Source organism: Corvus brachyrhynchos, unplaced genomic scaffold, assembly GCF_000691975.1.
Source record: "Corvus brachyrhynchos isolate BGI_N302 unplaced genomic scaffold, ASM69197v1 scaffold42, whole genome shotgun sequence".
NCBI classification, from domain to species: domain Eukaryota; kingdom Metazoa; phylum Chordata; class Aves; order Passeriformes; family Corvidae; genus Corvus; species Corvus brachyrhynchos.
In genome coordinates, this window is record NW_008237242.1 from 1,996,239 (window position 1) to 2,010,964 (window position 14,726).

The 14,726-nt window shown below is 37.8% G+C and overlaps 1 protein-coding gene across 3 annotated transcripts in view; it reads right to left on the bottom strand.

Annotated features, from left to right (window-relative positions):
* Nucleotides 1-14,726, bottom strand: part of FYB (FYN binding protein) — a 60,120-nt gene that overhangs the window by 24,733 nt on the left and 20,661 nt on the right. For all 3 annotated transcript variants that reach the window (XM_017730245.1, XM_017730242.1, XM_017730243.1), the window contains exon 2: nt 12,543-13,677. In XM_017730245.1, coding sequence (XP_017585734.1) covers nt 12,543-13,677 — 1,135 coding nt within the window. The remainder of the gene's footprint in view (nt 1-12,542; nt 13,678-14,726) is intronic.

Sequence of the window (14,726 nt, forward strand, 5' to 3'; positions counted from 1 at the left end):
CATGATGTTTTTGAAGTATCATTTGTTTTGAAGTACCAGTGGATTAAAAGCTACCCAAAAAGAATTCTCCCCAGCTGCATGGACACAAATCCAAGAAAATCCAAGGAAGAGGAGAACAGAAGGAAAAAGCACAGAGTTCTGTTAAAATCAATTAGAGCTGAGAAGAAACCCCTTGTCTTCTGGCAATTTTCTTTAAGTTCACACCTGTGAGAGATTAAAATCTTGTCAAGCAAAGGAGATGTTCACTACACTGAAAAAAAGTGTCTCAAACACAGAACAATGACAAATATTTACTAAAGTTTAATATCAAGACTGAAAGTTGCAAGAAGCTATTGGAAGGGCTTTTTTAGCTTCTTGGGTGTCTGGAATTCTGTCCTTGGGATTGACAGGAAAAGGGGTATTGATAACTTTTTGATGGACCTTTCCATATCTCACATGGAAAGTAAAGTGAAATTATCAAGTTGACAGTTTTTCTCCTTACTACCAAACAACTCAAAAACGTGTGGATATATTTTTCTTCATGGATGCTTGGACCACCTTGTCAACATACATATGAACAACAGCGCGTTTTAAACCTGTTCAGTTCCTCCATTTCTTAAACAACAAAGTACCCATAGACCCAACACTGATGATTACACATGTGACTTCTTCTGTGGTTTTTGTTAAGAAACATTCATCCTGCAAGAGAAGATCCTTACAATTTAAGATATGCCAAGATTAAATTTGTGCCACTTATCTTTTTATCCTTTTATTCAAAAATATAGCCCAAAAATCAAGTGAAATAATCCTTCCTCTTAGTACTGAGGAGGCTACAGCAGGGTTAATGTGTGCCAGCTGGAGAGTACCCAAAGGAGAATAGCAAGAATGAGCTCTAGAAAACATGAACTCCTGAATATATTGAACAAATGGTGGTTGTTTAGGGAAACATGGTAAGATTGGGGGAGAACAAAATGAATGACCTAAGTCTCTGGTAGTGAAGAAAGGGATAATTTATATTTTTCCCCTTCTTTTCCACAGTGAAGAGGCAATAAGTAATGTGTTTAAAGACCAGCAACATTGTTGGGTGGCACTTTCGAATAGTGAAAGTGAAATTTCCACGCCTGAGGTCCATGTTGAAGAAGTAGGATAAATTTATGGGATGAATGAATTCTAGTACAGTTGTTCTTACCCTATACATAGGGATGGATATCAACATAGTGACAAACAACTTCTTTATATCCCTTCCAATTCAATGCTGACATCCTTTGATTGCTGTGCTGTGCGTTACATCACATTTGAAATATTTGCTGCTACATTGAGCTCAACAGCTAGAGATATACTAAAGTAACATTTTGGCTAAAATGTGTCTTTCAGTTGTTTGAGGGGTGTTGAGAAAGATACTACAGTGTTTTTGTAGTGGTACTTGTTTCTTTAAGTTTGCTCACTATTAAAACCTGCATCTTACTGTTTTCTAAGTACCTCAGGCTTCAGGTTCTATTACTTTTATTTTTACCTTTGCACACAGGATCAAAAGCCTTTTTTTTACCACTGTTTTATACCTATAATGTATTGACACCACTGAAATTAATATATCACTCAGATTTCTTTTCAGTGACTTTAGACTCACCATTTAAAATCTCAAATTAAGGTGCTTTTTTTTTTTTTTTTCCCATGTAGCAATTAATTTGTAGCTATTTCTGTTATCTCTCCAACCTTTCCAATACTTTAAAAAATCTGGCACTGGAATTCTACACAGCATGCACTTGTCTGCCACATGTAGAGATGAAAATTGCAAGTCATTCTTCATCTGGCCATAACTCTACTGATTGCATCCAGGGGGTTTCAGTATTTTCTCCAATTGTCATCCCTCCTCCTGTTTTGGAAGTGCAGACTCCTGACTAATGCCCATGAGCAAAAAGTTTTTATTCAAAAACTTTGTAGCTCTATGAAAATTCCTTAAGGGTAAAACTCCAAGAATTAAGAGTTACAAGCTGATAACCCTTATGCATTATACTCGTGTCTCATCATAGTCCTTACCCAATTGCCATGTTGCTTATAACTAGATTTTTTTCTCCAAAGCATTACACTACCTTGTTTTGCAGGTATGGTTTACATTTCTTCAATATACATGTACAATTGCATTTGAATAAAAGCAAACTTTGCTTAAATGAGCCAAGGTTACACATGACTGTGCTCTTGTTGTACCTGTGTATCTGTGGACTATATGTTAGCTTTTAATTCTTCAGTCTTTATTCATCCACAAACTTTACCAACTATAATTTCTCATTTTTTAAAAACCCCTGATAAAGATAAATACCACTGACAACATGTATCTGCAGCTGAATTCTAGATTCTAATCAAAGAAAACAACCAAAAAGGAGTCTGGTTTTTTGGTTGGTTGGTTGGTTTTGTTTAGTTGTTCTTTTGTTTTGTTTTCATGAAAGCCATGTTAATTGGCACTAATGATACTCTCAAATTTATTTTTGTGTTTTAGTAGGGAATCCTGTATCAGTTTTTCTGTGGTTATATCTATGTTGCCCTAATACAATGTGGTGTATGCGTATGAACAACATGCATATGAACAACATGCATATGAACATTATGTCATCATATTTTATTACTTCTTGAGATAAGTTTGTAGGGATAAGGTAAAAGTTCTTCCCAAGTCTCTGTGCATAATACTTCTTTCATCTGATGTCTCTCAAGAGCCAAATCTAAGCTATAGGAAACTGAGTCAGGGAAAGACACCACATGCATTTTAGATTAAGTGCTTATTTTTAAGTATAAAGGTTGAACAACCTGTCCTTTTTAATTTTGTAGTTTGCTATAATCTAACACTAACTAAATGATCATTGTATTAATGGAAGTACTGCTTTTTTATTTTTGAACTATCAGAACTGACTCCTCTCAGCCTTTAGAGTTGTAATTAGCTTAATTAGCTACACTTATGACCAAGACTGATGTAGGAGTAAAATACGCTAATTCTAATACTGAAAATAGTGCAATGAGTTGGGTAGGGAAGTGACATGCTGAAAACCTGTTTGGAAAAAAAAGGTGTTATAATCAGGCCTGCTGAGCAAAAGCTATCATAACATTTCAATAGTGTGTTTTTTGCTAGTTTTGCACTTTATTTTGACTCCAGTTCCTTTTTTTCTTTTTTTTTTTTTAATTTGGGACACGGTACTATAAAAACATGGAAAAGCTCTGTGGAGGTAGTGGAACAGCAGTCAGCTGCCAACACTCAGATCAAGAAATCAAGCTGAAACTACATCCTGGCTTCACATGCACCTGCAGCACTCTCATCACAGTAAACAGTGTTAAGGGAGGTCACTGTGTGGCAAGTTTGACAGCTAACACCTCAGTTTCCAAATAGCCTCTTCTCTCTTCTTAGGATTCTCAGTTTTTATCACATGTTGTGCTGCACTGAATAAACAGAGGCAGAAGCTGAAGCTCTTCAAAAAGAAACAAAAGAACAGATGGAAAGGGACTGCAGCTGTATAGAGAAACTTGCCATAAAAACTGTCCACAGAATGTCTCAAATATCCCATTACACTGCTGCATGTGGCATTAAACTTCTTTAATCATGCCCAGATCCTCAGCACTTACAGTACAACTGTGCACAGAACTCTACAAAAATGTTTCTTGTGTTCTTGGAGAACCTTCTCAAACAACTTCCATATGGGCAGTGGCCAAAAGGTCACTTACATTCTTGGGAGTGTCTGTTTATCGGGAAGTGAAGGACACTAAGGCTGTCTTGATGAAATACTTGTGACTTTGACCACTGATACATCTTTGGTAGCCAGTATGACATCTAGAGAAAGATCTCATCTTCCCTTCATGTCCAGATATTCTGTGTTCAACAGCAGAAGAAATCAACCTGCATATAAGAGTACTCTATAATTTCTATGCCACTTCCATGTGAACTCAAAGAGAAATTAGAAGTCCAGCTATTTTGGAACCTGTGAATTCTATGTGGGCAAAAGCATTCAGGGCAGAATGAGAAAAAGCCATTCTCAACCTACTAAAGTGCTGTCCTGAGATGCTAATACCTTAAGTATGTTGCAAAATGAAGGGAAGTTCTAGCACTGCTCAGAGTCCATAGTGGAGTACACCTGGAACAAGCACTAGTTGGTGGGATGGTAATCTTATGGGAACCAGTCCTTTGGTCACAGATGGTTCTCTGTTTTTCAAAATTGTAAAATGAATTGGACTCATGTGCAAGGGTGATTTTGGCTCCAGTAATAATAAAGCTTAAATGACATGTCTCTATTTATCACCTCCCTAAATACCAGGATATCTCAGTGTTTGGGTGAGAGATTGGCACACAGAAGAAGGTGAATATCCAATCATCAACCTGAACAGAACAGAAGCTGTCAAAGGGAAAAAGTCCCCCATATTTTTTAGCACACACACCCACAGGTTCTACATCCATTGGCTGAAGATACAAACCTGGCTGTTCAATCCAATCAGTATTGCAATAGAATGTGTTTATTTGGCACAAAGCTTTTAACTGGCAGCAATGACACATAATAATTTTGATAATCCCCCTTGAAGCAGGAAAATATCCCGTTCTAGCAGAGGGTGGTCTGGCTTCAGTTATTCATACTTTTCTCATCTTTGGCTGGTCTGCAGCAGCAATATATACCTGCTCTCAAAGCCTTAGAAATCCCAGTTAGCTCAGAACAGCTGTGTTGATCTTATCAGCAACACAGTCTCTTGCAAATGCAATAGCCTGGCCTCCAGTCTCCTAACAGTCCCAACTTAACTACAAAGACTGAACTCTTTATGATGTTTAAGGTATCAGGCTGTAGCATCCAGCCTATCCATTGCCTCAATCCAGAAATTTCTGGTTCAGGATTGCATCCTAAATAAATCTGGAACTGAACAGCAATGCATAGCACTAGTTTGCTCTCATCATACCTACTTCACCAAAAATACACAGCATAAATACATATACATGTGTAAGAAAATCTGTTCCATAATAATGCAGTCTCTTGCACATGCGAGGGAAAAACTGATTCTTGACTTTGCATCCTAAAACCACATCTTCTTTCTTTGGCCTAGAGTGTGGCATTTGGTGAGACCTTATTCCCTTTGACCCCTGATGCAGGGGGACTGGTAGCTCCTGGTGTGGTGTAGATTCCTGCTTTTAGTAATGTTGAGAAAACCTGACAATGAGCATGTACTACCAGGAAACATCAAATATTCTGCAGGAAAAAATGCTTGTAATTTTAAAATACTTAGTGAATTTTTATAGTTATCATGATAAAATGACTTCAGGATTTTTGAAGCAGTTACACATCAGAAAGACTTGCATTTTGAAAGAATCCTTTTATAAAGCAAAATGCTTTTGGGCTACTCTGCAAAGCCAACATGCTTTTCAGTTTTAGTGCAAAGCACTTCACCACTTCTACATGCCAGGCCTGGGAAGCTTTCTGGGTTTTACAGAGGGTTAAATAAGAACCTGCAACAACATCTCCAGCAGCTGATCAGCCACTTCCTACTTCATTTGTAATGTGCAGAGAGCTGTGCTCTGCTTCCCTAACCACATTTTCGTTTAGATACAAACCATGGTTTCAGGTTTCACTATTACGCTGCTTTGGAGCTGCTCAAAGTGAGCAGGTAAACTTACAACAGAGCTGAAACTCAGTGCCTTTGATTATGCTTTTGTTACACATACTATAGCAACAAAGTTCTGTTGCAACACTGCTCACACCTTGAAAACAAAGAGCACAGAAAGTTTCTGGTTGCTGCTCTCCTTGAGTCCAGACCCTACTTTTAAAAATGCCTAGGCACAATCCTTTATGAATTTTCTTTTCTTTTATTCTCCTCATCTCTCCTGATTCTTCTCAAAGTTAGGCGGTTAAGCTCCTTTTTTTCTCCTGTGTGCAAACAAAATTACATCCCAAATGGGTGGAATTTCAGACAAAGTGAAAAGGGGAAAATGAAGACCTAAGTCTGCATACTTCCTCAGATCACTTTGCTGATGGTTGCTCACACATCATGAAAAAGATGATCAAAGCAGGAGGAGAATTTGTCCTTTTTTAAGCAAAACTTCTTGTTACTGGTAAGGCTTTATAAAGGGAAGACCTTGTAAAATCATGGCTCAGGTCTGTTACTTCGGCTAAGTAGAAAAGGACTCTGGGAAAGAGACACAGCTGAATTAGGGGTAGAAAAACATGTTTTATAACCATCGGGTGTTCACATCGTGGTGTATGGTGGTTGGTTGAATTATGTCTGCTATGCTTTAAAACTATGTAACTGATAACTGGCTAACTGCTTAAAAATGCCAGGTTTTTGCAATAAAGCAGCTCTCCTTTGCACGTGCCTGGGGACTCTACATCACTATGGACCCTCACCCACAACTTCTCATTGGTCTCAATTGGAAAATCTTTCCACAACACATTCACAGACTACCTTAAGGGCATTTCACACAACATTTAAAACCTATTCCATCCCTTATATTCTCAAAACTGTCATAGAGTTGACATATTAAGTCCTAGACTCCATACCTGGTAGCAGACTTTTCCCATTCCAGGTACGTAGAGACAAGCAGATGAAGAATATACAGCACATGAAAGTGAGCATCTAAATCTACATTTAAGGTTGATGGCTGAAAAATATTAAGCATGCACATAGTCTGACTCCCAAAAGAAAGCTCACAGTTTCACCCAAAGTACTTCAGTATGTAAAAGTTTACAGGACTGAGCCTTGTGGTGACTAAATATGAGGTTAGACATTACCAGTTCTTCACCTGAGCAGTGCTGACTGGCATAAGGAAAGTGATTTCCAACTGCAGATGTGTTATCATAGACAGAAGCCTATCCTTATCTAAAGGGGAACATAAAATTAATTCCCAACTGAACTGCAGTTGAAACTTTTCATTTGTCTGATAAAAAGCCTTAATGACTACTTCTGATTTTAATAAAAAATATTTATAAACCTGCGTCAATTAATTTTATGCTGCATGGTATTATTTCACATGCAAGAAAAAAGAAAGAAAATTGAAAACATTCAGAGATGGAGTACATGTAAGATAGCAATAATTTAAAACTAATCTTTTGTAATTCATTTATATTTGAAAGAGAAGGCAAAAGACAATGTGTACAATGATGCAAAGGCAAGCAAAAGAAAACTTACTGGAAAAATTTTCTTAAATGCGACTATTTCCCAAAATAAAATAATGACGAAGGGTTTTATAATTTTATACCTGTTTTTCAATGTGAAAAATAATTACATCATACATAGCATGGTATATAAAAAATAATTTTCATTAAAAAATCCCATGCAACAAAGTCCTGCATTTGGATAGTGGAAGTCTGCATATTTTCTCTTCAGAATTTGCAGACAAGGAACATCATTGTTCCAAATACACATATCTGAGGAGGGTTCAATTTCAAGAGGAAACCAATGACCTCAGGAATGTTCTTCATTAAAATGAACCTTTTAGAATAAAAACAACTGTTAGATACAATTTCCAAATCTTCCTAACAGCTTTACTATGAAATGCTTGGGGTTTTTTTTGTCTCTATTAATACCGAATATTTATTGTAGCATTTAAGATCAAAACTTTTAAGAATGACTGAAAGTTTTCTATATATGAACTATAAAGAACTATGGTTTTTTAAATATATTTTTCTATAATGAACTATATTAATTTGTGCTGTGTTACCCATTTAATGCTACCAAATGATGAAGATTCAGTAAGAGCATTTTTCCCTGTGAGTCAAAAAAGGTCTAAAAAATTAAAAGATTAAAATGCGTGCACCTGTAGGGCACAGATTGTTTTCACATTCAAACATTATATATGCTGCATAGGTTTTACCTCTGTGAGCTGCTAAGGAAATATTTAAAGAGTACGGAGAAATTAGGACTTTCAGCTCAGAGAGAAATTTCAGTACATATCAACCTTCAAATACGGGAATTATATGCTAATCATTCTTGTAATTACAAGTAAACAGACTACAAAGCATTGTTTTTGATCTAGACACCTTTAGGTTTCAAGATGCATTCTCCAGTAATGGTATCAGCAACATGTCCAGAACTCCATCACCACAGTACCTTTGTGTATTGGGGAAAAGGGGATCTTTTCCAACTCGACCATAAAGCTGTCTGTAAAGTAATGTGATTTGCTGGATACACTCCCTTGCTAAAAATAGTTGTAAAGTAGGCTTTAAGCAAAGTATGTGTCAACTTGAAGAATGGGAAACTTTCAGCCTGTTCTTATAATTTTTATCAATCTCTAAATTTTTAGATATGCTCTGTGTTCACATTATTTTCTGGAATCTAGACAGGTTTCAGAACACTTGAAACTTTGGTACAGCAGAGATGCTTTTGTATTGTGACCCATATAATGCAACCATATGATGAAGGTGCATAAGTAGGTGTTTCTTCTTGTGAATCAAAACAGGTGCACAAAATAACAAGATTTCAGAAATTAAATTAAGGAAATATTACTAAGCAGAAAGAATTACTCAGTTCCATCAGTTTTGCTTTTTTTTCTTTAGTAGCTTCCTTTCTGTCACCTTCCATGACAAACTCATGGCTGTTCTTCAGCCTTATGAATTTTCCTTTCTAACTACTGTTCTTAGCACTTCAAAAGGCTGCTGTTGTATATAGTGTAATCCTCAAGACACTGTGTTAAATCTGTCCAGCACAGACCGTGTTGGAAGGTGGGCAATGGTTTCAAGTAGAGCATAACAGGTCATGTGCTTCATTCAGTCCTTTGCAGAGGTCCAGAGAGATTGTATGAACATGTTGTATACTTTGATTTAAAAGCCATTCAAACTACGTGTCAAACCTCTTACCAAAATTAACAGGTTCACTGTCATGGTTTCTCTTCTGTGTCCGAAATTTTGCATCTTAGATTCTGAAGCCTCCACTCAGGAATGGTTATAGCTGACTCAATGGGACTTAGCTGCAGGAACAACTCTAGAATTCATGTGTAGACTCTAACAAGTGTATACATGAGAAAAATAGTTTTCTGTGCCTCCATCCCATGATACAAAAAACCCATATCTTACTGTTAATTTACTAGAATCAGATAATCTTGAAGGGAACAAGTGCACATAAGCCCTAACAAACAAAATTTGAGATATATAGGGGTATATCTTCTGCCAGTTGCAGAAGCTTTGACAATGCACAACAGAGAGCTGTCTTCTGATGCTAAATGGATAAAATTTATTCCTTTAAAAATAAAAATATACTCTAAGACATTTGGAAAATGTTGCAGACAGTTGTAGCTACGGAAATAATCAAGTACAATGAGTTTAAATATTAATTTGCAATAGATTTTGTGTACTTTTGCTTCCTTATGCACAAAAGCAGAAAGTTGCACTCAGAGCAATTCCTGCAAGGAAACACTCAATGTTGATTTATCTGTTTTCTTAAGCAGATAACTAACTAACTAACTAACTAAGACAGAGGAATAACCGTCTCATCCATATTTCTGTCAGGATGGTTGAATTGATTTTTAAATTGCAGTGATTTATCTTTTTCAATGTTGTAAGCCATACTAGCAGTTTAATTTACAGTTTTGCCCACATATTTTAGGAGAATTATATGGCAAATCCTTGACCTTTGAAGGTAATGCTGCAAAAACTTCAGAGTGGCAGGGTTTTCCTCCATAGCCTTAATATTCTTTGCTGTGGAAGCTCTTAAAAATTCTGAAGAATTTTCTCCCTGACTGAAGCAGACTGACAGCCATGTGCCCACTTCTTGTTCACTGAAAAACTGAAGCCCCAGTGTTAATTGTTCATGAGTTGTGCAGAGGTATGGAGAGCACTGGGGGTCTCAGCCTCCATCTGACTTTGTGTGTGTGGCCACCTGTACCTGTATGATCCCACTACACTCTGTGCAGTTCTCCTTGGAAAGCAACACTGCAGTTGCGGCCTCACGTGGAAAGCTGTCAGCAAAACTACTTGGTTTCTCTTCTTTTTTCCTGACACCTTGGGTGTTTATTATCAAACAATATAGTTGATATTATTTTCTGGACACTGAAAACACATGCGTCTCATTGATTCTTAGCTGACATAAATATGATCCCTCGGGGAAAATTGCCGTAAATGGGGCATAACACAGGAATTTACTATTCTGCCATGTATTCGCAAGCCCAGACAGGAATTTCTTAAAGACTGCCTTCACTGGAAAATAGGAGCACTTCAATAGTCAGACTTTCCTAACAAAGACATTTGTATCTACAGAAGTTTTATCGTGAAGTTTTTCAGGACTAGGTGAAAATTTCTAATCCACAGCAAGGCCAACAGCAAACTAACATCCCTTAATATTCATGCAGGCATGGTGGATGATTTAAGTCCTTCTCCCACACATAACTGAGACTGCTGTGTCAAAACTAAGTCCTTCTGCCTCAAACATTTAATGTCATGTCATGCCCAATGAATACTTGTTTTCAAAAACCAGTAAAACAGGTTTCATGGGCAAGGATAACAACCAAAGAAAAAGGGGGGAATTGATACCTCTGAGAAGGCAGAGCTCAAACTCCTGTTTTAAATTGGGCAGTACAAGCTTTTCTGTAATGCAGGCACAAGCTCCTAACACAAATGTAAAAACCACTATGAGTGGAGGTTTCCTCTTCTCAAAGGACAATGCAAAGCCTAACTTTTGCCCTATTTCAGACCAAAGGTTAGATCTCAGAAAGCTTTGTTGCATGGAAAAATTATTTTCATTTGCTTTTTCTTTATATTCAGCACCTGGATCACAGCAACAAATTAAGCAACCATGGCAATCTTCTGTTCATCAGGACACAGTAATGAGCAGGAAGAATCTGTGCTGCGGTGTCTTCCTGACATGACTTTGATTCTTGAAATGACAGTTAAGAAAAAAAATACAGTTCAGTTTAACGACCCTTCCAAACCAAGTAGATTTTATTTATGCTCCAAGAAACACATCAGCAATGAATAACTGTTGAGCTGAAAAGGAGTTCAGGATTCACTCTAGAACACCTTGTCTGTCCACCAGAACTGTTCTGTGCAGACTTCTGGCCACAAAGAAATGGGCTGCATTAATTAAAGCCAAACAGAACATCAAGATCTACATGCCAGCTCTGGGGGGAAAGACTGAAGTTCAGGGACACTATGAACAGCTTCTCATGGATATGGTCCCTGAATCTTTCAGTCTTGATCTGCCCCTATGACTGTGAGATAGAGAAGACCATGTCTGATCCTTCATTTCTACTTAGTTGTGTGTGAGTTTTGCAACATATTTGGAAAACCACCTGTGCCACCATGCTGGGCATCTCCACCCTTAGCTCATGTTCCCATGACTCATCAAGGTGGTGGCTGTTCTTACCCCTGGTTAGTGACGACTGGACACCCTGCTTCTAGGAAAAAATTCTGATATTATTCTTACAGCCCTGCTCACAGTGTTAATTTAAAATGCACAGGATAAATACTTCTTATGCTCAGTTTTAAAAAGAGGTGAAAAAAAATGCTTTGCGTCGATAACTGAAAGGGAACCAGAAAAAAAATCTGAAAAAGACAACGAGCAGAACAAGAAATAAAAATTCCTCCATTAATTACTTAATGAAAAAATGTATTTAAAAAAATTGTCATTTTCTGTGTTCCCAGCCTTTGTCAGGACTTCTCAAAGTTTTAACTAGCAGAGCTCTTACTCTTCTTATTTAACCAAAACATTTACTGGTGTAGTTGGCTGAAAATGCTGCCTTTCTATATTGAGATTGTATATGGGCATATTTATTTTAAAGACATACACAAATTTGCCCATTTGAGGATCTTGGCCTGATCTTGGATTTGTGAGAACATTTCCTTAACTGTAGGGTAACAAAGGAAAGCCAGAATACAGCAGCTGAAAAAAAAGTATATTTTTTATTACTGATACACTCCTAATATTTGAGTGGAATAAATAATAACACAACATATAGTTGCATGCAGACTCTGTGTTTTTAGTGAGGTTTTTTTGTCTTGAGAGAAATCAGCTCTGAGCTTTTTCATCCTGCCATAGCCCCTCTGAACTTCTTTGGCCTCAGGAAGAGCAACCTTATGTGTATTCAGAACTGCTGAAACACAAGCCATGCTGTATTCTAGATACAGAAGGTACAAGGAAAAATTATGTATCAACTAAATCACATGAATTTACCTGATGTACCACACATGCACAGCATGGAGTTAGAGCATCCATTGTCAGCTACTTTAGAGCTCTGAATCACACCATTGGGCATCCCCCTTTCTCACCATCTATGCTGAAAACTGAATAATCTAAGTTTGATCTGTTTAATTAAATCAGGACTTAAATGTCTGTTGAGAAAATACTCCCTGACACAAGTTATAGCTGCATCTGTGTAGTTTTGAGAAACAGATGAACCCAGTACCATCAACATTCATCCTGTACTTTATTGCCGAGGGATAGAGAACATAATTTTAATTTCTGTCCCGTATGCAAGAGACACAAGCCTAAGTTAAAGCTCTAAGGGGTTTTCTGATGCACATGTGTCGTGTTATTTCTGAACAGAAGAGGAGATTCCATCTGAAATTGAACTGGTACTAAATGCATCAAAAAGCTAAGGAAGCAAAACAGAGTGGACTTACTATTTTTTTGGCGGCTCTTCCGGAACTTTCCCAGGTGCACAACGGGGGGTCTGCTTGGCTTCTGTGGGGGCTGGCCCAGCTTGAACACTGAGGGCAAAGTTTTCCGCTTGGGCATTTTAGAACTCCTGTCCTCATCCTCTTTATCTTGTGGTTCACCTGATGGTCTTTCTGCAGCAAGTGCTGTATTCATCTTATGGAATTTATGAGAAGAACCTGATTCTTCCTGGATGATTTTGTTGAGGAAGATGTTCTTGGCAGCACTCATTCCCTTTTCTTCAGTGTTTTCCTCCACAGTTTTGGGGGTTCCTTTTGATAAGCTGGACCTGTGGCCAGTAGGCTTCAGAGTTATTTTAGGAAAATGACTGCCTGCAGCTTCTGCAGCAGAGTTACTATTTTCACCCATTTCCTTTGCTTCTGGGAGTGCGTGTGTATTTGTTCTAGGTCCTGACAGTCTTTGCAGAAAACCACTTTTATTAGAAGTGTCTTCATTCTGAGATACCTCATTGTTTAGAGAAGGCTTCTGTGCAAGAGGTGGTTTAGAAACAGGAGGCTTGGGCTCATTTTCTTGTGTTGCAGACCTTAATTTTTCCTTAACTGCAGCTACTTTTGAAAATTCTGGTTTTGCCTCACTCTCCTGTGGTACAAAATTTAAATTTGGTTTTGGTCCCAGAGAACTTTTTTCTTTATCAGGAGGAGAAAGGAACTTGTTCCACGCAGGTTTTGGGTTCAAAGGCTTTGGGTCTTCTCTCGATGGGTCACTGGTTTTGATAGAGAATTTAGTGCATGCAGTTTTTTCATCATTTCCTCTGTTAGTGGGCTGAAGCTGAACACCAAACCTTTGTGCCACTGGGTTCAAATGTGGTGGGTTTGGATCTTTCTCTGTTTTGTCATCACTTGAAGGCTTGACTCCCAGAGGAGGCTTAGGCTGAACAGGTTTTTGAAGGGTACTGGGTCCTGGAGAACATGCTTCATATCCTTTACTTGCAAATTTCTCAAGTACTGCTTTCCTTGTCTGTATTCCTGTAGGGACATCTTGTCTTGGCATTTTGATGGGTCGACTGTTTGACATATCCTCTGTGTCTCTGTTACCTCCCTCAAATTTCTCCATGAGTAACTTCACACGTGGCTTGCAACTCTATAAACATAAAGAAGAGAAAAAGAAAGGGCAGCAGTGGGTAAGTCCTGTTGCAATGTTCTCAAATACTGTACTTTAAAGAGTTTCCTGGTCTGAGGCTTTAGTACTGCTGATTGGCTGAGGAGGTGTTACAGCTCATCTTCCTGTAGGGTTAAGAGAAGCTGAGCATTTTGTTGTATCCTTGTAGCGTTTATACAATATTTTAAAATTTTCATTCAAGTACTGCCTTTCAGGTGCTGCAGGTCTTTTTGGGCATATTATAATTTCTGTTTACTTCTGGAATTGTGAACTGGACACATAATAAATGTAAGAAAATATGTATAACTTTAAAATCAACACACCTAAAAATTTGACTGTCCTGTGATGAGAAGCATAGGTTACTGGAACCTGGAAGAATGTACCCAGATTTGTGTTATTCCTGCTAACTCTTGGGAGAACTACAAGTTCCTTTGTGAAAACAGAAATTCTTCTGGTTGGTGTATGTGTGTGCCAATTTTTCTTTCCTTTCTCAGCAGTTTTCTTACTTGCCGTTCCCCCACCCTCACTTTGTCCCTGTTTCTATTCTCCATTTTTTATCTGAATAAAACTGTGCATGTGTGGACAGCAAAGGACAATATGTGAAGTAAAACTGAGAGAAATGACAATCAATACCCCCAGATATTGTTAAAAAGAAGTCTTTAAAAAAAAGAAGTTGAGCAATTCCAAGAGAATAAAACCCAGCTTCATTCAAAAATAGATGTTTTAATTGGTCAGCCCAATTCAATAACTCACAGGAACAGTCTTAATAGGAACTGAACCCAAAAGCTCAAAACATTTGAATTCAGGAAAAATAAAACACATCACAGTGCAGGATGGGAGCAAAAGGCAGTGAGTTGGTCCCACTCACTGGGCAGGGGCCACCTTTGGGTACCAGGAATGCTCTGGAGCAAGGAGTCCTCTCCCAGCTGACAGTGGCAGCAGGGGTGCAGCTATGGCAGATATATTACTACATCCAATTCACAAGTAGGACCTGGATTTCCTGTGTGAGTTAAAATGTAAAACTTATGATA